This window comes from Ipomoea triloba, chromosome 11 (genome assembly GCF_003576645.1).
Source record: "Ipomoea triloba cultivar NCNSP0323 chromosome 11, ASM357664v1".
Classification (NCBI taxonomy): Eukaryota; Viridiplantae; Streptophyta; class Magnoliopsida; order Solanales; family Convolvulaceae; genus Ipomoea; species Ipomoea triloba.
The window spans coordinates 22633027-22657842 of NC_044926.1; the positions used below are offsets into that span (position 1 = coordinate 22633027).

General features: G+C 37.2%; 2 protein-coding genes across 4 annotated transcripts; one reads left to right on the top strand and one right to left on the bottom strand.

Moving 5' to 3' along the window:
- Positions 1–4103: 4103 nt before the first annotated feature.
- On the top strand, positions 4104–12041 carry LOC115995779 (myosin-11-like). 3 transcript variants are annotated; one of them, XM_031234916.1, is made up of 8 exons: positions 4104–4306; positions 5346–5382; positions 6811–6939; positions 7413–7461; positions 7543–10391; positions 10508–10750; positions 11272–11421; positions 11562–12041. In XM_031234916.1, exons 3-8 carry the CDS (start codon positions 6856–6858, stop codon positions 11811–11813), a joined length of 3627 nt encoding a protein of 1208 aa, XP_031090776.1. In that variant the 5' UTR covers positions 4104–4306; positions 5346–5382; positions 6811–6855; the 3' UTR covers positions 11814–12041. The 3 variants fall into 3 exon arrangements, with proteins under 3 accessions (XP_031090776.1, XP_031090773.1, XP_031090774.1); XM_031234913.1 differs by having other exon boundaries at positions 4105–4306; positions 7413–10391; XM_031234914.1 differs by lacking the exon at positions 5346–5382 and having other exon boundaries at positions 4105–4306; positions 7413–10391.
- Positions 12042–21942: 9901 nt separating this feature from the next.
- Positions 21943–23725, bottom strand: LOC115997250 (scarecrow-like protein 23). Its single transcript, XM_031236766.1, has one exon. The coding sequence runs from the start codon at positions 23462–23464 to the stop codon at positions 22106–22108; it is 1359 nt and encodes a 452-aa protein (XP_031092626.1). The 5' UTR covers positions 23465–23725; the 3' UTR covers positions 21943–22105.
- Positions 23726–24816: the final 1091 nt, after the last annotated feature.

Here is a 24816-nt window from a genome sequence, read left to right on the forward strand (position 1 = left end):
TTTTTGAGAATTATTATTTATTATTTATTACTTGATAAATGCTCCATATTTCATTATTCGTTGGGTTAAGGAAAGAAGGAACCCTAGATTAAAATATTAAAGTTAGTGTTACTAAGGGGTATTGTACCTCCAACTTTCACAAGGTAACATACACCTCAACCCACCAAATCAATATTTATCTTGTTTATTGGAAGGTAGGAAACTCCACTTATGCCTGGGAAATGCACTGGAAGCAAAGTAGTAGGGGAGACACATGTGGTCAAGAATGAAGACTAGCCGATGACATACACTTGTCAAGCATCTAGAAGGTCTTCAACACTATATAAGGCGTCATTATCTCCCCTTAAAAAGGCATTCATTGGTTTACTACATCCCTCTTGGTGCAATGGCTTGTGGTCCTTAGTTCTTATAGTAACACCAGGGTTTGATTCCCCATGCTACATTATTATTATTATTATTTATAGTTCATTATTTGAGCTTAGTTGGGCTAATATCTCGGGCTTTGTACATACCATTTTGGGCCTAGCGCCCCGAGCAATAATGCTGTTATTTTTATACCCCCGTTCTATACTTTCATACCCAGTTTATGTATTATTTATTTATTTGGGCTAGTATCTCGGGCTTTGTACATACCATTTTGGGCCTAGCGCCCCGAGCAATAATGCTGTTATTTTTATACCCCCGTTCTGTACTTTCATACCCAATTTATGGTGGACCTAGTCCCGACAAAACCATCATTGGTGTCGTCCGTGGGAAATGCTATGAAAAGCACGCGTTCATAGTTTATACATGTTTTACCCTTGTTCCCTTTACGCAATCAAACCCAAGATACGCCAAAATGATCGAGTCACAAAATGAGCATTCCCCGGGCCTATAGGAACACCTTAGCATTAAGACGGGGTTAGTTCGGTTTGTGAGGGTCGATTCCCCACTCGGGGAACGTGAGAGCTCTAACAATACTATAGTCGTCGGAAGATACTTTACAGTCGGCGAAACTAATCGAGGTCCCTAGGAGACTGTTAACGTCATGGGCGAATTGGTTACCCAACAATAGTGCGGGGCGTAGCCCAGCATGGCCCGATAGTTGGTCGCTGATCCGAACACTCAAGCAAATCATCCTCTTACCCAACTCAGCACTCCATGAGCTGGGAGGAGGGCATCGCTAAAGAAGGTGCCCCAATGCAAGGGGCCTAAGGTCGTAACTAGGGACGAAATGAGGGAACCATCATGGAGGGAGCCCAAACCCGTTCACAAGGAGCCCATTGGTGAGAGTATTGATCGTACCCAAACCATTTCTAGGAACACCTTCATGGGCTTGCAAGCAGCCTAGAGAGATAACAAAAAACATTTCTACATTGAAAAAATATAAACATATATTTCTGGTTGGGTTTATGGGCTAAGCAAAGCTACCAAACATATATAAACAGACGCGGTAGTTAACCTACAAACAAGATCAATCGTCCCGACGCGAGTTGGAAACTTTGTAGTCTATACATGAGACGCTAAAGTAAACAACCACACCCAAATGGCCTCATAGGCTAGGTAAGCAGTATGAGGAGGTAAGAAAAAAACATTTCTAAATCTTTTGTGGGTCCGCAAGCAGGGAAAGCAACCCTAGGAGGAAACGAGCCTCAATAAAAGAAAAAAGGGAGGAAAAACATAGAGGAAAAAAATCGTCTTACGGGCCTGCATGTAGGGAAGGCGATCAAAAATCATATGTTTTGGTTTCGCAAGTAAGGAAGGCGGCCTAGAAATGCATTGCACCTAAAGTAAAAGAGAAAAAGAGGAAAAAAATGGGAAAAAAAAAAGAGTATTACGGGCCTACATATAAGGAAAGCGGCTCATCAGCCCGCATGTACGGAAAGCGGTCGAGAATCAACTTTTATGGGCCCGCACATAGGGAAGGCGGCCCATCAAGGCATCACACATAAAAAAAAAAGAGAGAAAAGAAAGAGAGAAAAAGAAAACAGTTATACAAACCTGTATGTAGGGAAGGCGGGCCAATGAGCCTGCATGTAGGGAAGGAGGCCCAAGAAGCTTACAAGTAGGGAAGGCGGTCAAGAATAAATTTTTCTTGGGCCACAAGCATGGAAGGCAACCCAAGGATGCAACACGCCTCATGAAAGGAGGGGCCCAAATAAAAAAAAAAGTGAAATCTAAACCGTTGATTTAGATAGATCAATGACTCTAAAAAATGAGAAAAATTTTCAAACTTTGTAGTATAAGCTTGATGGGGAATATCCCTAGCCCGTAGGATTGTAAACCTGCTTGGTTTTTAATCTGAAAGCCCCTTAGGCCACTCCCTGATCATATTCGACCCCATCGGGATTCAGCCTGACCCGAGCTAGTGAAAGACAATTTCTTTGAGCATTGTTCTATCTTAAGCATGCGTCACCGGGGGTCGAACTCTCGACTCCTTGTGCTAGGAAAAGCCATCCCAAACACTAAGCATCAACCCTGGAAGACAAGTGCAATTGCGTCACTTCGACCGATCACCTTACAATAAGATATATTAGTAATCTCTTTGCACGTGGACGTATCAAAAGTGCCTTCGACCCACCCCCCACCCCCTAGTGCATGTGAGACTAGTGGCCAACATGCCGAGCTTCTGGCATGTTTCTCCTTCGGCCCTTTATATAAGGCACGTTTAGTCCCTTGAGGGGGGGAGGGGGAGGGGGCGGGGGAGGGGGGAGGGGGACTTTTGAACTTTCTCACTAACAATACATCTTAGCTTGGGAACGTCCAACCCACTGGCTAAGTTACCCAAGCTCATGCACCTACTTCGTTGACTATACATAGGCATATTTAGAGATGCTAGTGTATTTACTACATCAAAGCTTATGCATTTATAATATAAAACTTGTGCACTTTGTAATATAAATATGTTCACTTGATAGTATATACTTATGCATTTTCAAATATTACTCTTTGAACTCGTAGTATAGATTTACGAACTAGTAGTATAAAACTTGTGCACTTTGTAGTATAAATACGTGCACTTCAAAGTTAAAAAAATTAACATAATGCATGCCACAATATTTAAAAAAAAAATTCCCTTCATTTAGGGGCGTTGATCTGGATCAAATCAAAGATGAAATCTCACCCCATTTTTTACCCGGACCCCTCTTTTATTTGATCTAAATTCTCTCTCTCTCTCTCTATATATATATATATAAACACTACCATACCAAATAGAAGAGCAACCACAATGGAAGAAACAAAACTCCTTTGGTAAAAATGTAGCAAATAGAATAAATTGAATTGCTTCGATAACAAAACTATATACATATACACATGTTGAGATAGAAGAACAACCACAATAGCGTAATTTCACCGTATGTGCTTGGATGCAAATTCCTTTTGTAAACAATGTTATTATCTTTTGTAATGGTGAGAGAAACAAATTTTTTTATATTTATAAGATTGAGACCTTTAATTTGGTGCAAAAAAAAAAAGAAGATAAATTTGTAATTAAATAAAGAGTTAATTCCAATGGAGGTTCCTTGTCTTTGGTGATAATTTCAAATTTAGTCTCAAACTATCGTTTTTGTCATTTGACATCCCAAACTATCATATATTTAGACACTCGACAATGAATTGTATTCTTAGTTGACATGAACTTTCCTAGGCTAAAGATTGCATCAAATGTGAGGATAATTTTGCTATTTTAAATAATTATCAAAGAATGTTTGAACTTTTAACATTCTCGTAAAGCTTACTTTTTAAAATTTCTTAAAAGTTTTCTTATAACGTGATTTATAATTATTGAGTGTTTATGAATTAGTTGATACTTCTTCTCAAAAAATGAATTAGCTGATACTATCAATTTGTAATCAAAAGCTAAAGTATCCAATCAAATAGGGAGAAGATAAAATTATGATAGAAAAAATTTTGGAGCAGTGAGTAACATTTAGGATAAAGACTAAAAAAACATTTATCTCACATTAACAAATACGGAGAGTATTAGGTATATAATGATTATTATACGCTTTATAAGGCGTTAAAGATGGTTATTTGCGGGCCCCACACCCGACGGCTCTCCAGCGAGGACTAACGCAGAGAAGAAGGCGAAGAAAAAAACAGGGACTCCACTGCTGACTAAGACTACTAATACCAACAATACTTACAGACTTAGGAGTCTCTCTCCATTTTCTCTCTCTATCTCCCTCTTGTATGATTCAATTGCCATTTTTTTTTCCTTTTTTGTGTAAGACCTGAAAGCAGAGACTCCATAAAGCGAAGCACGCACAGCCTAAAGGAAATCTAATCGGATCGATATCATCGTCGTTGCGGCTACTTTGATCAGGCAAGTGTATATGAATATAGCTTCTTCTGTATGGATGAATGTATCTCACTTATCTGCTGCTGTTTAATGATGTTACTGATTTTGATTGATTCTCTTTGCCGATCTGCGATGAAGATCATCGTCATCCTTTTTCCTTTCCGCTTGATTTCTTCTTTCTTTTGGCGCTTAGTCTCACAATTCTATGCAGTGATTGGTGAAACTCAGCATATGAATTTTCAATTTCAGCAGCAGAATTATTAATTCTTCAATGATTATAGATAATACTGAAGTTTTCATTTGATCTCCAATTTGATTTTTTTTTTTTTTTTTTTTTTGTGTGTGTGTGTGTGTTTTTTTTTTTTTTCAGAAAAAAAGACGTAACGTTTAAGTGTGTGAATTAAAGTCTGCATTTATTTTGAAAGCTATTGGTTAATGCTTATTGCTCCGTATTTTCATCTAGAATTTATTCATTCATTTTATTTTAGTTCAGACTATTTATTTATTTATTTTAATTCTTCTAAATTCTAATACTCCCTTTGGTGACATTTTATCACATTATCGAAAGGATTTTTTTAAAAAGAGATTAAATCTAAAAAAAAATCAAATTCAAACATGATAGGTGAGAGATGTCAGGGAAAAAACTCTTTTCTAGAAATTGATGTTTTTTTGAAAACAGAAAAAGAAATTGATGTTTTTTTGGTATATGATAGTAGTGCTCCACTGCTCCCTAGTGTTTCCAGCGGTGCGAATCTTCACCTCTCTGGGGTCCACAAGACTTAATTTATGCTCAATTTCATTTGTTTGATAAACGGTTCGGTAAAGGGAAAAAGAATTCCTTCCGAAAAAGAAAAGTAAATAAAAGTTAAGAAGTGAGAAACGGTATTAAGTAAAAATTTTAAAATTTTGATAAATGCACAATAGTACATTATTAAAAGTGAAACTTGTCAAAAAAAATGGTAAAACTTGTGGAGTAATCTCAACCAAGATAACAATAGATCTATACTTATAAGGTTAGACCCGATAAATTGTGGCTAATTTTGATTGATTTACTTCCTTGCAGTTAAGACCAGAAGGCAGAATTTACCTCCACCCAAAAGGTCGTAAGTTTTCTCATCATAAAAAAAGAAAGTGAAACTTGTTTTAAAAATAATACGGAGTAATATATTTGTTTTTATTTCAGATGAACTTTATCTTTAACATAATCACGTGGCTAAGTGGCTTACATTTTGAATATTTATCTGTATGGCAAAAACTTGTGTGAGACCGTCTCATGTCGAGTCGGGTCAAGATGCAAATGTAACACTTATATGCACAAATGTCATACTTATATGCACAAATGTCATACTTATATGCTCAAATGTAATACTAATCAGGAAATAAGAGTAAATGCAATACTTTTAAGGAAAAATACAATACTTTTACATTTTGATTTAAAAGTAATACGTTTTCCACAAAAGTATTATATTTGCCCTTCTAAGTAAGGGGCACTTGTCAACATTACTTATTATGAAAAATGTATTACTTTTGCTCTAATAAGTAACAAAAATTGTATTCTTGATTAGTATTATATTTGAGCATATAAGTATGATATTTGCACATATAAGTATGACATTTGCATAGTACTTTGACCCGATCCGACCTGTCTCACGAATAAGGATCCGTGAGACGGTCTCACACAAGTGTGACCCTATCGGTATAAATTTGAATGCAATGCACACGCACATTAATTGATATATTTTTCTACTACACTGTGTAATAGTCTCATTTGACATTGGCATAAAAATATAATTTTCAAGTTATATATATATATATATATATATATATATATATTTATATATTTTGAAATATAATTGTAGCTTCCGGTAAGCCATCTTTTGTCGAGTCATTGTCACTTGTCATCATACTTATAATGTCATTATATGCTTTAGCATATTTGTCAATTGTCATTAAGGTGAATGAGCTGGCCTGCCCACTCCTCACCGCCCTGGAAACCCTTTTCTAATTACGGGTTCATTATGCTCTCAGTCCTTTTTGCTTTGTTAGCTTTGTTAAAGTACTCACTTTTCCCATTTCTTTATTTCTAGTGTCTGTTTCCTATTGGGAAAATGATATATGGAATTTAGGAAATAAAATTTTTTTCGACATGTATCGATGGATCAGAACATGTTACATAAATAGAGAGTAAAAATTGAAGGTAGACGTAGTATTACTCTTTCGTTATGGTTATACATTTTGGATATAATTGATTTATAAGTAAGAATAGAAGCAGTAACGTTGAATGGGGTTTTGATACCAGAATATATATGATTTATAAATAAGGTAAAAAAAATCTTATACCTGAATATATATGATTTAGAATTGTTAACAAGACACGAAAAATCATGACAAGCATGTGACATGTCTATGAATTGATATTATGGTTTTCCAACTCTTGTGATAATAGCAGTAATAAGTGTGAGAAATCATTAGTAGACCTGGGTGATACTGCTTTTGATACTGACATATTTTTCCTTTGGGAGGTTCAGATTGCTGGAGAGGTTCATTAGTCAGAAGGCAACATTCATTTTGTCATGGAAGCAGAGACTCAATTAAATCCTGATATACCAATTTCAAAGGTTGCAGAGGACAAAGACAGCAAAGCTGACCCGATTAAGGTGATACATATACTACAGTATAAAATTCAAAGGATCCATTTTGTTAATTGATTCTGTACTTGAATGTGTTATTTTGGGTGACGAGAGAAACTTGCAATCACTATCTCTGAGAGTGTGCTCCTAGGTAAATCCCGTCTTGTGACTCTAACCGGCAAAGGACCACAAGGAGATAAACCAGCCTAGGTGGCCCGTAGTTGACCGGTTAAAACCAAGAGGGTTGGGATTCGACCTCGTGACCTTGTGGTTACAAGTTTGTATCCTTTGTTATCTTGGCTGGGGTTACCCCCAACTTGAATGTGTTATTGATACTATGAATAATCTAATATCCTATTAAAATGGTGGTGTTCATATCTGTTAATGGATTTTCACTTCATAGGATGCATTTCCTTGAGTAAGAAGTAATTAATGTGGTGAATGTAACCTGAAAAGTATGGCATCATTGAATGAAGTGCTTGGAATTTTTAATATTGCAGGTGACAGAGAAGGAAGGAAAGAAGGAAGAAGAAGATGCTGGTTTTGACGGTGAGTTCATAAAAGTAGAGAAAGAAACTCTTGAATCAAAGGATGTCGCACATACTGCTACTGAAAATACAGCTTCTCCAGATGTCGTGAGCCTTTCATCTGCAAGCAGGGAGTTTCTGGAATCCCAAGAAAAGGTTAGAGAGCTTGAGGTGGAACTGGAAAGAGTCATGGGATCGCTAAAGGATTCTGAATCTCGAAATGCACAGTTGAATGATGAACTCTCACTCACAAAAGAGAAGCTAGGGGAGATTGGAAAAAAGTATGAAGATCTTGAAATTGATCATAAGAAGTTGCAAGAACAGATTGCAGAGGAAGAAGGGAGATATAGTGCCCAGCTCAGTGCCTTGCAGGATGCTATACATGCTGGAGAAGTAAAGCACAAGGAACTTGAAAGTGTCAAGGAAGCATTTGAAAGACTTAGCCTCGAGTTTGACAGCTCAAAAAAGAAGAGAGAAGAGCTTGAGCAGGAGCTGCAAGCTTCGGTTGGTGAGTCCCGTAAGTTTGAGGAATTGCACATACAAAGTGGTTCACTTGCAGAGTCAGAGACAAAGAGGGCCTCCGAGTTCGAGAGGTTGCTTGAGCAGTCAAAGTTAAGTGCAAAAGAAATGGAAGACCAGATGGCTTCTTTGCAGGCAGAGCTTAAAGTCCTTTCTGAGAAGACTGCTGAAGGGGAGAGGGCTGAGGAGGCACTCAAGTTGAAGCTGGAGGAGGAAGTTACCACAAAGGGGCAAGTAGAAGCTAAATTAAGAAGTCAAGAAGAACAATTTGCAAAGATGTTTGATGAACTTGGCAAATTATCTAAAGAAAAAGAAGCACTTGAAGATGCTATCTCTGACCTGACCAAAAATGCAGCAGAGATGAAAGAATTGTGCAGTGACCTTGAAGCTAAACTGCGGAATTCAGATGAGAACTTTTGCAAAGCTGATAGTCTTCTTTCTCAAGCTTTGGCAAATAGCACAGAGCTTGAGCAGAAGCTAAAAACACTAGAAGAGCTTCAGTATGAGTCTGGACATGCCGCAACTACTGCAAACCAGAAAAACGTTGAGCTTGAGGACTTGCTACAAGCTTCCTATGCTGCAGCAGAACATGCCAAAACACAATTGGTAGAGTCTGAATCACGCTTTATTGCAGCAGAACAAAGAAACTTGGAGTTAGAGCAGAAGTTAAATCTGGTTGAACTTAAAAGCAGTGATGCTGAGAGAGAAGTGAGGGAAATGTCAGAGAAAATCTCTGAACTGCATGTCACACTAGAAAAGGTGATGGAAGAAAAGAACCATTTGAATGCTGAAGTTCAAGAATTCCAGGACAAGATTTCTAAAGTTGAATCTGACTCAAACCAAGTTGCAGCATGCAATTCAGAGCTTGAACAGGAGTTGAAGGGTGCTTTGAAGAAATGTGCTGAGTACGAAGATAGGGTCAATATAACAGACCAGCGCAGCCGTGAACTAGAGGACTTGATGCAGATTTCTCATTCCAAAGCAGAGGAAGCAAGTAAGAAGGTGAGTGAGTTGGAGCTTTTGCTTGAAACAGAGAAGTATAGGATCCAGGAGCTTGAAGAACAAATAAGTGCATTAGAAAAGAAATGTGGAGATGCAGAAGCAGAATCTAACCAGTACTGTAACAAAGTGTCTGAACTAGAAGAAGAACTTAAGGCATTCCAAAGCAAAACATTGAGCTTTGAAACTGCATTGCAATCAGCCACAGAGAAGGAAAAGGAATTGAGTGAATACTTGAATGTGACAACAGAAGATAAGAGAACCTTGGAAGATGCCTATAGAAGCTCAACGGAAAGGCTTGCGGAATCAGAGAATTTGCTTGAAGTCTTGCGCAATGAATTAAAGGTTACTCAACAGCGGCTAGAGAGCATTGAATGTGATCTAACGGCAGCTGGGTTGAGAGAAGGTGAGGTCATGGAAAAGCTCAAGTCTGCTGAGGAGCAGCTAGATAAACAAGGAAAAGTACTGGAGCAAGCTACAGCAAGAAGTCTAGAACTTGAATCGATGCATGAGGCTGTGGCTAGAGATTTTGAGCTGAAATACCAAGAGGCAGCTGCTAAATTTAGTAGCAGAGACTCAGAGGTGCAATCACTGTATGAGAAGATAAAAACTCTTGAAGATCAGGCGAGGACTTATGAAGAGCAGATAACTGAAGCTACTGAAAGATCGGATGCTGTTAAACACGAGCTGGAACAGGTTTTACTGAAACTTTCTTTGTCTGAGAACACTACTGAAGACTTCAAAAACAAAATCTCAGAAACAGAGGATAGAGCTGCAGAGGTTATGTCAGAAAACGAGCTGTTAACTGAGACAAATATTCAACTGAAGAAAAGAATTAATGATCTTGAAGAACTGCTGAATTCAGCAAGCACAGATAAGGAAGCTACTATCCAACAGCTTGCTTCTCATATCAACACTATCACGGAATTAGCAGATAAGCTTGCAAGAGCCTCCGAAATGCAGTTGGCAGCTGAATCCCGCATTTCAGAAACAGAAACAAAGTTGGAAGAAGCTATCCAAACTGTTGCTAAAAAAGAACTTGAAGCTAAACACTTAATGGAGAAGCTAAACTCTCTTCGGGATCAGGTGAAAGCTTATGAAGAACAAGCTCATGATACATCTTCACTAGCTGAAAGTCTCAAAGTGCGTCTGGAGCAGACTCATACAACTTTGAGAGATCAAGAAGGAACCATGGAAGAACTGAAAAGCAAATCTACTGATCTTGAAGAAGAGAGAGCCCGCCTACTCGAGGTGAATTCAGAGCTTACTGAAAAACTAGCCTCATACGAACCAAAGGTAATTGATTTAGAAACCAAACTGGCTGCTGCTTTCATTGAGAGGAATGAAGCAGTTGATGAGCTTCAAGCTTCAAATACAGTGGTAGCAAATTTGACACAGGACATTAATTCTGAAAGGCAGAAGCTGCAACTCCAGGTTAGCTCTTTAGTACTCACTACTAAACATCAGTGTGTTTTATTTCCTTCTTAACATGTTTGGGCTTATTTCATCTTAATTTTTATTGTGTTCTTGAATTGTGTCATCTCATACAGCTATCATCTGCTCTGGAAGAAAACAAACAGCTCCAAGAAATGTATGAATCTTCTGAGAAGAAACTTCAAGGTGTTATAGCGAACCTTGAGGAACAGCTGAATGAGCATGCATCGAGCAAAGATGCTCTGAAATCTCAAGTAGAAGTCCTTACTGCCGATATCTCTCAGAAGTCTGAGCTGCAGAATCTTGTGAAGGAGCTTGAAGAGCAATTAGCGAGTGCAAAAGCTCAATTTAAACAACAGGTAACATAATTGTTTCTGGACAGTTTAGAATAATACATTTGAAACTAGTTCCTAAGGCCACACTACTTGATATAGGAACTCCATTGAATAAAAATTGTAATCTATGAAAAATGAAAAATTCCTTTGAAACATAAGAAGCTGAGAATATTTTAAAATCCTAAACCATCAAACTGTTCAACCATTAAGTTTGGAGGAAAATTTGTATAAGTTGAAGCCACTTAAGCTTTGAACAAATCCTTTTCCATAAAATGATAAGAACTTTGAAGTTTCTATCTAAAGCTCTTGGAGTTTCTTCCATTTGCTCCTAAACATTCTTTAGGAGCTTCTTTGTTTTTTTGCTTCTGCTACTTGCTACCTTTATAGTTTCATTCTTTTTCTTCTAAGAGTAATTAAAAGTGATGAACATTGTGCATGATTAACTAATTCTGTTCTCATAAATATCTTTTGATAAATAATAACATTCCTGACCTTCGATGCAATTTTTTTTGTTGACATTCTTCTTTGGATGTTGTTCAAAACAGAAAGAGTTAGACACTGAAAAGGAGATGGACCAAGAATCTTCTTTAAAGGAGCTGCAAGCTAAGAAGAATGAAGTCTCACTTCTAGAAAACAAAGTTAAAGAACTTGAACAGAAATTGCAGTTGGGTGATGCTGCTCGCTTAAAAGAAAAGGTATATTTTGTTTCTTCTTTGCTATATTTGTTTCTCTTTTTCCAATAATTTCCTTCGATTTTGTTGAGCATGTTGCTATGCAAAAAAAAAAAAGTAATAGTTGATGACTGAGGGGGTATCATTATGTGATTGATTTGCAGGATGTTGGGGGGAGCAGTACTGATCCAAAAGAAGATATGGAGGTGAAGTCTAGGGATATTGGATCAATGGTCTCCACTCCATCAAAGCGTAAGAGTAAGAAAAAATCTGAAGCGTCTGCAACTCAAGCTGCATCTACTGATACTCAAGTTCGATCCACAAATGAGGCTGCTTTGCCCTTCACAGCCCAGTTCATTCTTGGTGTGGCTTTGGTTTCAATAATCATTGGTATAATTCTTGGAAAAAGATATTAGAACTTCTCCATTCTACATTGAGGTATTCCTTCATCTTCTTGTCTTTCCCTTTTCCTCCATCTTCTAGTTTTGCTGGTTATGGCTGGCTTTGAAGTATATATATATATATAGCAGTAAGTTATTGATTCTGGTTTTGGTTTTGGTTTTGGTTTTGATTGAATATTTCTCTAATTCAGAATTTGCTTCAAGTTAATATTAATTTTTAATTTATTGTTTTGAAATGCTTCATCTGTTCCATTTTATACGTGTGATTTTTTTTACATGATTTTTAAGAAAACTTTTTTTTCCATTCAACTTCTCCCTTCTAAAAAGATATGAATTAGGGTCCACATTAAAAAAAATAAAAAAATAAAAAAGGTTAAAAAGAAATAAATGAAAATTTGATGAAAGTAAAGATTTATTAGTGTTTAAACTAAGGAAGTAGAGATTATTTTGGGACATACTGAAAAAGAAAGTAGAAAAAAATTTAGTGGGATGAAAAGGGTAATATGAAAGGTCCAAATAAAATTTAACTATTATACTTGACCTATATACATACATATATATATATATATATATATATATATATATATATATATATATATATATATATATATATATATATATATATATATATATATATATCGTGCTCATAGTTATTAGTTAAAAGAACTTGTAATAATTCAATAATATTGAGTTCATATTCTATGTAGAAGGTCTTAAATGTAATTACCGTCTCCTTTTGATGTAACAAAAAATTGGTATGATTTGGATTAACTCTAATTTTGGTCTCTAAAATAGATAGACATGGTCAAATTAGTCCCTCAAATTTAGGTGTTTCGCAATATCACTTCTTGCTTTGCACCAAAGTTGCTATATTTGGTCTCTCTTGACTCTTGTAATAGCAATAGTTAATTTAGTTTCAAATTTGCATAATTGAAGAGTATATTTTGTCTCAATTAAAAATCGTGTGGCTAATTACTTTTACCAAATTGAAAAATGTGTTTCTTTCAACTAAAAGTTTAAGTTGATTGTGGGTAACTCCTTCCAAGTTTAATGAAAAAAAAGTTTAAGTTGATAATTGAAACACTTTCTATATTTAAATCATTATGCCCAACCACATTATTTATAGAAGACAAGACACAGTCGTGAACAAAGGGAACACTTTTAGATTTTTAGGGGTCACTGCACGTGAAAGAGAACCTATATGATATACAATTCAAACTTCTCAAAAGATACGTGAAATTGTATATGCATACTAGTGCAAACGTACATCCTTTTTTTATATTACACAGGCTACCACGTCTTCCCAACTTAATTTTTCTAAACTCAAATGAGTACACCATGAAAATCAATTTCTCATTAACAAATTATCTATTTTGAACGTATAATATATCAAAGTAAACGTCTCACTTAGAAGAACCTAAATACACTTTAACCGGACTTAAATTAAAAGTGAATCTCACACAAAATTATATCACAAAATGATCACTTTAAATTAAATTCTAAATTAATTTTACCTCGTTTTTCTAACAGTACTGTTATTGATCTGATTTTTGTTTAAATAGCACGGACTTATCCTAATTCCATCATTCCATGTTTCCATAAATTGATGCGGTTTTCTTAAGACACTGTTTAATTTTAGAATATCGACTCTTTTGGGTCTAAACTCATAAAATTGATGTCTAATTCCGTTAAAGCCATGCAGGTTTTATGAACATATGATGTGTAGTTTTATGGTTTCAGAAGAGTTGTGGACTTGTGGACTTGTTAATACAATTCGGGAATATAATAAACATTTACGGTTCTTACTAAACATTATGCGTGATTTGTTTAAAACCAATGACATTGTTGTTGCCGTTTTCAAAAAAAAAAAAAAATGACATTGTTGCTGAGTTTCGATCCCTAAACCTCTTAAAATAATTATGTTCAAGACCATTAAGTCACCTTAAACTCCAATAACATTTATATATAATACACAAATTATAAAAGAACACAATATTAAATTAAAATTAGTAATTAGTGATTCATTCATAAACACATGCTTTTTAATATATATATATATATATATATATATATATATATATATATATATATATATATATATATATATATATATATATATATATACATATATATATATATATATAGTCATGATCAAGTGTGACATGGTCATTAGGTGTGGCCGTGCGGCCTATTTTCAGCCATTAGATCATATCAACTCATCAAATCAACGGGCAGTATATATATGTTACAAAACACACCATTCTACGTACTAAAACGCGCCTGATGACCGATAAAACACACCATTCCATACAATATACCAAATGCACATATTCACTTAAAATTCATCAATAACAATATACCAAATGCACATATTCACTTAAAATTCATCAATATACTTAATAAAAATGCACATATTCACTTAAAATTCATCAATATACTTAATAAAACACATCATTCTACGTATTAAAATGTACCACAACGTGCCTCATGTCAGATTATAAGCATTCACTATTTACACATATTAGAAAACATGTGCTAAAATATGCACCATTCTACGTATTAAAATGCACCACACTTATTAGAACCACATGTGTTAAAATACAAACCATTCAATGTATTAAAATGCACCAAACGACGTATTAAAACACACCATTCCACAACACAATTATACATCATTCTACGTATGAAAATGCACCAGCGGATAGATTAAAACACACCATTCCACAATACAGTTAATGCACCAACATACGTAATAAAACGCACCACAGCATGTATTCAAACGCACCACACTATGTACTAAAATGCACCATTTCAATTCACGTAATATAAATACTAAAATTACCACAATAACCCTACTTAAACATACGCGAATTTCACTAGGATTAATGAAATTGGACGGTGCAGACTAAGCCGCATGACAGCACCGGAGCTCGCCGCCGCATTTGAACAAATATATATATATATATATATATATATATATATATATATATATATATATATATATATATATATATATATATATATATATATATATAATACATATGATCTAAAAACAGGAAGACACAACAATGTACACTGTAAGACACAACAATATGCTTAGGAAGGCTCAACAATATGCACTCTAAGGCAAACAATATTCACTATGAAGGCACAACATTATGCTCTGGAAGACATGACAATGTGTTCTGCAAGAAGGGAAAATATGCTCTGGAAGACCAAAAAAAAAATAACTTACACAAAATTACCATTATGCCACCTCATTTTGTTTGTAATTGCTTCATTCTGAACGTTGATCTGGGTTGAATGAATGGATGAGATTACATCCTATTTTTCACCTAAGGCTTCTTTTTCACTTGATCCGTTATATATATAGGTCCATAATCAGGTGAGAACCATGCCCCATGTGATAACCTATGGACAAATCTAAACCACTGATCTAGTATATCTAACGGTTGCAAATAAACAAAACTTTGTATGTAATCTTTATAAAAATGACTCCACTCATTTTAAAAATTTCTAATATTTGTTTTCCCATCCATTAGATCTTGCATATCAATGGTTTGGATTTTTCCATAAGTTCTTACCTGTGGTCTGTGGAGTGGTTCTCATATGTGTGTGTGTGTGAGGGTTCCAATGAGATCACTTGCTTAGGTAAGATCGTGAAATCAGATCTTATGCATCCATCTATTATTATTTAATGGTCATGAGTGAATAAAAAATATTGGCTAAAATGTATTTAAAGAAGGAGAAGGGGTAAATTAGTAATGTAGGCAATATTCTTTATATGGTTTAAATTGTAATTAATATTATACACATATTTGTAGGATTAGATGCACACATAAAAGTGGTAATATTTGATATTGCAATCAGTCATCCTTTGGAGACGTGGATACCAGGGTAACAATGGAGTCACCATCTTCGATTGAGAACTTAGGTATGACTACACAAGCTGATTTTTTTTGTTTTTATTTTTATTTTTGTTTTTCTGTTTAAAAATAGACAATAATTGATGGTGGTGAGTGCATTCAAGTGTATACCGTTTGCAAACATATGTAAAAATTAGAGTGGTAAGGAGTGTAAGTGGTTCGAACTTGCATTAAGGTTATTGTGTGTGAATGATAGTGTAGAGTGTGTGCAAACTGGTGGATGAAAACAAATGAAAAAATAAGAGTGGTAAGGGGTGTAAGTGGTTCGAAATTGCATTGAGGTTATGGTGTGCGTGCATGATAGTGTAGGGTGTGTGTAAACTGGTTGAATACGGGGTTAACAATAGAAGTAAGTTTCAAAGTGAATTATGTACTAGTGATCCTGTTGAAATATTGGTTACAACCACTATGGCTAAACCCGCATACAACTAAGATCACAAAGTTTGCACGTCGACCAATCGCTCCATCAACTTCGGCATGTTGTCACAAATTTTTGACTTATTTATAAAGTTATGATTGTAATTTTGATTTGTAAATTACACTATTCCTAGCTTTGCATGTAGAACAGTCATACTAAACTTGTATTAAGCCTAGTTAAGTTGGTATTTCAACCACTAACACTGCAAGCCCGATACCGCATCTCAACATAAACTCCTACAAAGTAGGCATTCGAGTCCGGGAAAATATCTCGGCATCAAGCCCTACAAAATAAGCAATTTTGACCAGAACCCGACCCAAGAGCTTATTACTATAAGAAAGTCAAAAGACAAAGCCTCCAAGCCTGTATGGTGAGAAGATCAAGAGACAAAGATCTCCAAACCTCTGCAATTAGAAGATCTAAAGATAAAGCTTCCAGACAGCAAAAGGGAATGCATTCGACTACAACCACAGGTCGGAGCAACGCCCACAAGATCAGAAGTTACAATAGTCTTTCGACTGAAAGTATCACATCAGACCCGGTTTCTTGACTGAGGTGCCCGACCATAGGCCTAACACCTGGTTACCAGATCAGCGTCGATTTCTTGATCGAGGTACCCGACCTGGGCCAAACACCTGGTCTCCGAATCAGCGCCAATTTCTTGATCAAGGTGCCCGACCATGGGCCTAATACTTGGTCTCCAGACCGTTACTGATCTCTCGATCGAGGTGTCCGACCATGGGCCTAACATATGGTCTCCGGATCAACACCGATCTCTTAATTGAGGTGCCCGACCATGGGCCTAATACTTGGTATCTGGACCATTGCCGATCTCTCGGTCGAGGTGCCCGACCATGGGCTTAACATCTAGTCTCCAGATTAGCGTCGATCTCTTGATCGAGGTGCCCGACCATGGGTCTAATACTTGGTCATCAGACTGTTGCCAATCTCTCGATTGAGGTGTCCAACCATGGGCCTAACACCTGGTATCCAGATCAGCGCCGATCTCTTGATTGAGGTGCTCGACCTTGGGCCTAATACTTAGTATCCAAACCGTTTTCGATCTCTTGATCGAGGTGCCCGACCATCGGCCTAACAATTGGTCTACGGATCAACGTTGATCTCTTGATCGAGGTGCCCGACCACGGGTAGAGCCGTCAAAATGGGTTTTGCCCGCTGGGCCAGCCCGCCCCGCCCCATACCTAGGTAAGGGGCGGGTTTCGAAAATAGAAGCTAGCCAAAGAGCGGGCTTTTTTGGCCCGCGGGCATGACGGGATGGGCTTGGCGGGCCTCGGGCTGACTAATATATAATATTATATAAAATCTTACTAACATTAAGTAATATAAATTGTAATAGGAGATAACCCTAGTGCTAGTCATAAAGTTCATGCAATCAGCCGCCTCCTCCATTCTCCAATCTCCAGCCCTCTCCCTCTCTGCTCCTACGCTCCAAACTCCAGCCGTTGTCGAACCTTCTCCCAGACGGCAGACGTCGGGCACGCCACCCACCTCTCCCACTCTCGCTGGTCACCGGTCAGCGAGCGTTCAGTGTCCGACTGAACCAGCGATCCCATCTCGGTGCTGCCTCTCACCTCTACCCTCTCCATTCTCAACGACTCTGGTGTTCATGTCGCCTTCTCCAGCCACTGAGCAAGTCCACGCACTAGCCCTCTAGTTTCGCCCTCTTCTAAGTTCTATGTATATATTATATTAGAATATATTCTTTATACTTATACTGTTTATTTTAGTATATATTGTTTGTTGTATAATGGATATTAGTATATATCGTTTGATGTTTACTGCCTTACTGGTTATACTTATTAGTTATTACACCTAATTGTAAATTTGTAATGTATATTTAATACAAATTATTTACTGTTTATATTTATTAAACCTAATTTTTCAATGTTTATATTACTTTTGCAGTGTAAATATTGTTTTTATACTCTTCAGATTTAAGAACAAGAAAAAAAAATTAAAAATGGCGGGGCGGTCCGGGCTTGCAAAACTCAGGCTCGCCAAGGAGCAGGCTTTTTAGCCCGCCCCACGGTCCACCGAGCTTTGGCCCACCCCGCCCCGTCAGCCCGTATTGACAGCTCTAACCACGTGCCTAATACTTGGTCTCCGGATCATTGCCGATCTCTTGATCGAGGTGCCCAACCATGGGTTTAACACATGGTCTCTAGATCAGCGTCGATCTCTTGATTGAGGTGCCCGACCTTGGACCTAAAACTTGGTCTCCGGACCGTTGTCGATCTCTTGATCGAGGTGCTGGACTATGGGCCTTATGTTTGATGTCCAGATCGAGAGCTCGACCACAGGTCTTGTATATTAATCTTCAGATTATATCTGATCTCCAGATCGGAAGCCCGACCATGGGCTTTATGTTTGATCTCCAGATCGAGAGCCCGACCACGGGAGTTGTATATAGATCTCTAGATCATATCCGATTTCCGGATCGGAAACCCGACCTTGGGTTTTATGTTTGATCTCTAGATCGAGAGCCCAACCACGGGCCTTGTATAATGATTTCCAAATCATATCTGATCTTTGGATCGGAAGCCCGGACCATGGGCTTTATGTTTGATCTCCAAGTCGCGTGATCAGTAGCATTTAGCTCTCGATCGACAAAAACAGATCTCTTAAACCCCTAGTCTTATAAGCTAGGCAAACCAACCACCGATACTCGAAGTATGGTCTGGCACATCGGCACCGCGAACCCGATCGGGTCACTTCTCATCCACAGACAAAATTGAAAACGAACTCGGGAGGTCATCGTACCTACTCCCTTGTGCTGGCAATTCTTGTAGCATAAGGAGTTGGGGGCTACACTGATAGGTTTGTAGGGCAACTCCCTCGGCCTATGATTCCCGATCATAATACACTTCCCGAGCATATTGACCTTCCTGGTTCCATTAAACTTTTGGGTCTCCTAGCGTTCCTCCACTTGGCGCTCTCGGTTCATAAACCGAGCGAAAAAGGGGGATATCGCCCCATTCATACAAATTTCGGTTTTCAAAACCAGTCATAGTGATTAATGTGGTAATCAAGACTAACCACGCACGATCGGCCAAGATCGATCTTGGAGCCAGGTAATCTAGGTCAAGGTTTAACTGGGCTCAAACTAGCTACGACCAAGTTAGCCCGAGTAAAGGGCATTGGAAGAAGCGTTCTCACTTGTGATCGATAAAGATCAATAGAGGTTCTTGGACTGTGAATAAAATCCAATATCCCGATTGGCGAAACCCGATCCCTTGATCGATAAAATTAAATCTCTTAATCGTGTTAAAGGCTTGATCCCTAGATCGCGAATAAGTCCAATACCTTGATTGAAATTTTTTTTTTTTGCATCTCTATACCACAACTATTTTTATCCGTTGATGGTCCAAAAGATTACACTTACAGTTGTACTCTTTTTCTTTGGTTGAGTTTTTTCCCACTGAATTTTTCTTAGTTTAACATTTTTAACTAGGCAACTAGTGTAAATCTTGATAGGGAATATACCCTAGGTATGCACAAATCCAATCTGTTGATTGGTAAAATCTGGTCGTCAGATCGCGGAGAATTCGATCCGTAGATCGTGAGCAAGTTCAGTAAAATTGGATCTCTAGATCGCAATTAATTCGACCTCTCAGTCGTATTGCAAACCCAATCCCTAGACTGCATGCACTTAGGGTTGTTTTCTTTTTTTCCTTAGCTAAGATTTTTTTTCTCACTAGGTTTTTCTTAGTTTAAGGTTTTTAATGAGACAACCGGCATAAGTCATAGACTATATGGTCAGTTTTTTCTTAGTTTAAGATTTTTAACGAGGCAACCGGCATAAGTCACAGAGTGTATGGTCAGTTTTTTCAGCCCGAACCCTTCCTCACTGACTCGATGTCAGGGCACGGACTGGGGGCTATTTGATAGGGAATATACCCCGGGTTGGACCGTCCTATATGACCATGTTCTCATTTTATAGTCGGGTCGTGGTCAAACGGTTCCGGTCAAAGGTCATATAGTTTAAGTCAATATTTTTAGGCCTATATAAAAGGCCACTAGACTCTCAAGGTGTGGGGGTCCTCTCTAAACGTTTCTCTCTAGACACCACTCAAGAGACTTCTTCTCTATCTTCTCTCTGGAAAACTTACTAATTCTTCCTCTCTACACTTTCTACAACATTGAATAAGAAATAATGAAGTTCCTGGAAACTATCTTCGAGGATTATCTCTACTTGTCATGTACATTGTTTGCATACTACTATACGAGAGATGAATTTGCCCTATCACTTTATATTTTATTAAAATATATTGGTTTCATTATTTTATATTTTAATATGTAAACACACTTATTTAAATTTAAAACTATTTAAATTTTATGAAGATGTTTTTTTTTTTTTGTTTTTTTTTTTTACATTTNGAAGATGTTTTTTTTTTTTTGTTTTTTTTTTTTACATTTATCAGCTTATTAAAAAGTTAATTTTACCAAACACTTTTAAGCACAACAGTTTTTTAGATTTCAACTTATAACTTTTCACTATCAATTACTTTGAAGCTTTTAGCTAAGTTTGCCAAACATAACCTTAACCTCTCCCTATAAATTTTGATGCCAACAACTACTTTGAAAATTCAAATTCAAATCTTAAATTTTTTTATGACAACAAAAATTCATAAGTGTTATTTGACCAAGAGAGTGTTGAACATAATCAAACTCATAACTTTAGATAAGAGAATCATGTTCCACCTATTTAGTAATTTCTTTTGGAGCATTGGAATACTTTTATCTCTTCACTATAGAAAAGGCAAGACTAGAAAATAGAAAAGTAATCTCCCCAATGAGTTGGTGTATTTATCTATACTTTTTAGTTAATTATTTTTGTTTATTTAACTCTTATTAAATTATATTCTAAATCAATTTTTATTAATTATTTTCAATTTTAATAATATAATATGATTTACGGTAAAAATTATTATTATTATTATTATTATAAAATGACAAACCCACCACTCATTTAAAAGTAAATCTCATTGACTCTAAAGGATAAAATAGTCAATATACTAATTGATCCCAACCAGCTGATCAAAAATACTACATGCTTTTCAATTTTCAGCTTATTGACCCAATTAGCCAAGGCCACTCAACCATTTACCAAACACTTCATAATAGATTATTAGTGGGTCAAACAGTCAAACTTGATCAAATAAACTAAAATTTAGCTGATCAACTAATAACCAAACACCCCCTAAATGTTTTAATTACACATTATTAGTATAAGATATTACCCACCAATCTTCAAACACATTTATTATTAAATTATTAAATATTTTAATTACACATTTTTTAATGGATGATCTAATTGTACAAACTACAAAATTACACATTATTAGTATAAGATATTACCCACCAATCTTCAAATTACACATTATTAGTATAAGATATTACCCACCAATCTTCAAACACATTTATTATTAAATTATTAATTACCCACCAATCTTCAAACACATTTATTATTAAATTATTAAATATTTTAATTACACATTTTTTAATGGATGATCTAATTGTACAAACTACAAAATTTCAGTGATCTATTTAACACTCCCTATAAATTTTGATGCCATCAACTACTTTGAAAATTCAAATCCAAATCTTAGATTATTTTTTATGACAACAAAAATCCACACCAGTTATTCGACCAAGACAGTGTTAACAATAATCAAACTCGTAACTTTAGATACGAGAATCATGTTCCACTTAGTAATTTCTTTTGGAGCATTGGAATACTTTTATCTCTTCACTATAGAAAAGGCAAGACTAGAAAATAGAAAAGTAATCTCCCCAATGAGTTGGTGTATTTATTCGGAAAAAATATTATCCAAAAATAAACAAATACACAATTTTATAAACTTTATCTTCCTCCTCTCCTTTACATTTTATAACAATTTATATCCGCTGCCGGATTGAAGAAGGGTTGAGATTAGAGTAATCTAATCGGACGGCTGCCAGGCGGAGGCGGTCAACAAAGACAAATCCTTCCACCCCAACTTCAAGCACCCACTCTCCTCCACCAAAGTATACCCTTTCCAAGGGAACATCCCAAGCAAAAGACCCGCTTGGGCCGCCGGGCTACCCGCCAGAGAAACGGGTCCGAACCCGACCCGTTTGAGCTCCTCCCCCCACCTCTCCACCTTGACCTCGCCGGTCCTCTTGGGCCCACCAACGGCCACGATGTTCCGAATCTCGCAGCCGAAGAGCTGCTGCTCCACCGTATGCCTCTCTACGCTGTCCGCACCCAATCCGTCCCCCAGCGCGTCGAACAGCGCCGAGTAATAGTGCAGCGCCTCCACGAATCGGCCGAGGAAACTGCCGCCGTGGCTCAGATCCTGCTCGACGATGGTGATGAGCTTGGGGCGGAGCAAAGTCAAGAGTCTCAGCGTCCCGAAATCGCTGCCGGTGACGTCGTAAAGGCAGTGGTGCATCCAGTGCACCACCGTGGTCTCGCCGAGTTTCACTCCGAGTTGACTCGGGTCGGTTATGCTCCCGATTTTGCCCTCCAGCGGGCGGAACTCGAAGGGGAGGCCGAGCGAGGTCGCGAACTCGGCGAGTCGCCGGCCGGTGGATTCCAGGAGCTCGATGGAGGATCCGACGCCGGTGATCTTGATGGAGCGGATCTTGCGGCTGCGGGAGGCGAGGATGTGGAACAATCCGGGCCACTGGAGGCCCTGCATGATATCTAAGTCGATGACGTGGACGTGATCCTCGCCGTCCAGCGCCTGGAAGATGGCCTGATTCGCGGTGAAGTGCGAGAATTTCACAAGGGGGCTGATGGAGTTATAGCTCTGTAAAGCGGCAAAGAGCTTCTGCGAGTGGGTTAGGGTTAGGGATTTGAGGGTGAGAGGCGAGTAGGAGCCGAGGTAAGAGCTAATAATCCGCGCCGAGAGTGCCTCGGCGAAATAAGCCGCGACGCGCTCCGCCGACGAGCCGAACGGCGACGAGAGCTCCGCGATCTCCGGCAACAGATTGCTAGCGTCATCGAGGTTATCCATAGCCACACACTCGGCGCATTGTAGCAGCAGGCCCAGTAACCTAAGCCCCGTTGACTCAGTATCCATAACCCCCTCCTCCTCCTCTTCCTCCCCCTTCTCGCCGGAAACAGAAGGATCGCCGGAGGAAGACAAATGACGAGGCCTCTTAAACGAAGAATCCTCCGCCGCCGCCGCCGTCGTCTCCGCCGCAGCTGCGCCGCCTAGGTCAATCACAGAGCGCTTGGAAGCCATAGGAGAAGAGAGATTGGGACAATTATTACTATTATTAGGGTTAGGTGAGAAATGGAGACTTTGAAGCATGATCACAAAGAAAGAGATGGGGAGAGGAGCTATAAGGGAGAAGAAAACAAATTGTCAGAGATAGCCATGTTCAGGCTGAGCAGAAAGAAGAAGGGTTTGCAGGGGGGTGGGGAAGATGATGACGAGGGAGAAGAGAGAGAAAGAAAGATTGGAATGAGTGGCGGAGAAGATAAAGGAAAAGGTAAGGAGCTTTTTGGAATTATCGATGTTTGCGATACGCATCAAAGTGAGGCTTGTTCTTTGTGTTGTAGACTTCTTGTTATTAGGATAATAATAATATTGGTCTTGTATTACATCAACCTAATAAAAGGACAACAATTTTTTTTTTAATTTTGTTAAAATACTCTTCTTGGATGCCTAGTGTGGCAAAATAAAGAAATAAATTTTTTTGGAGGATTAATCATAAGCTTATCGGATTCCGTTAAATCGTGAGTCGCATAATTAGTCAATCGGTCATACCATATCTTTATGTGCGCACGTGGGATTCAATTTACACATTCTATCATTTTGGACCTTTTCAGAGGAATTCAAATCCTCACACTGTCGCTTTCAATTTTGCTATAAAATTAGGCGAAGAATCACTATACTAAGTCTCGATGCGCGATATTTGGAATACAAATTCGATGGCTTTTTAATTTTTTTTTAAAAAAAATCTTATAAACCGAAGGTAAACATTATGCGTGAAATAAAGCGTTAGAATAATAGAAATGACGAATGAAACAATATGCTGAATAGTTAATATTCTTTTATCTTGGGTTGTTTTTTAAATTGATAAACAAATAAACTATTGAGTTACATTACTTTTTTCTTTTTCCTTTTTCTTCTTAACATAGGATGTACTACCTCCAGAAAATCTCCTAGTCCTCTGTCCTTATTCCAACTCCTTACATTTATTTTATTTACTAGTTTTATACACGCATTACGCGAATGTGTTAATGCCCCTTTATATTTAAATAATATTTAAAAGTATATCAATGTAAGATTATATTTTTTTTTTGAACAATGTAAGATTATATATGAGAAGTTTATATATGGGTAATTGAATGCCGAATTTTTTTATTTAAATATTTAACTTAAAGTATATGAATCCAAGATAATATAGAAAATTCATTATAATTATTACTAAAATAAATGTTTGCAACCTTGTAAAATCAATAGTCTAAATATTTGGTCTAAAAATGATAGTCTAAATAAATACTACTTTTAATTTGAATTTTTCTAAGTGTTCTTAATTCTCTTTTGAGTAACATTGTCATTGTCTTCATCTTTGCTATTTGTTCTCTTCCTTTTTGTTGGTAGTGTGTTATTTGCAATTCGGTTATTGTTGGTAGCATAGATGACAATGTCATGCA

Excerpts from the sequence above, each read along its gene's own strand:
- LOC115997250 (XM_031236766.1), bottom strand. The coding sequence starts at position 23,464 with ATGCTTCAAAGTCTCCATTTCTCACCTAACCCTAATAATAGTAATAAT.
- LOC115995779 (XM_031234913.1), top strand. The coding sequence starts at position 6,856 with ATGGAAGCAGAGACTCAATTAAATCCTGATATACCAATTTCAAAGGTT. Across the intron at positions 6,940-7,412 it reads GCAAAGCTGACCCGATTAAG|GTGACAGAGAAGGAAGGAAA; the intron begins GTGATACATATA and ends TTAATATTGCAG. Across the intron at positions 10,751-11,271 it reads AAGCTCAATTTAAACAACAG|AAAGAGTTAGACACTGAAAA; the intron begins GTAACATAATTG and ends TGTTCAAAACAG.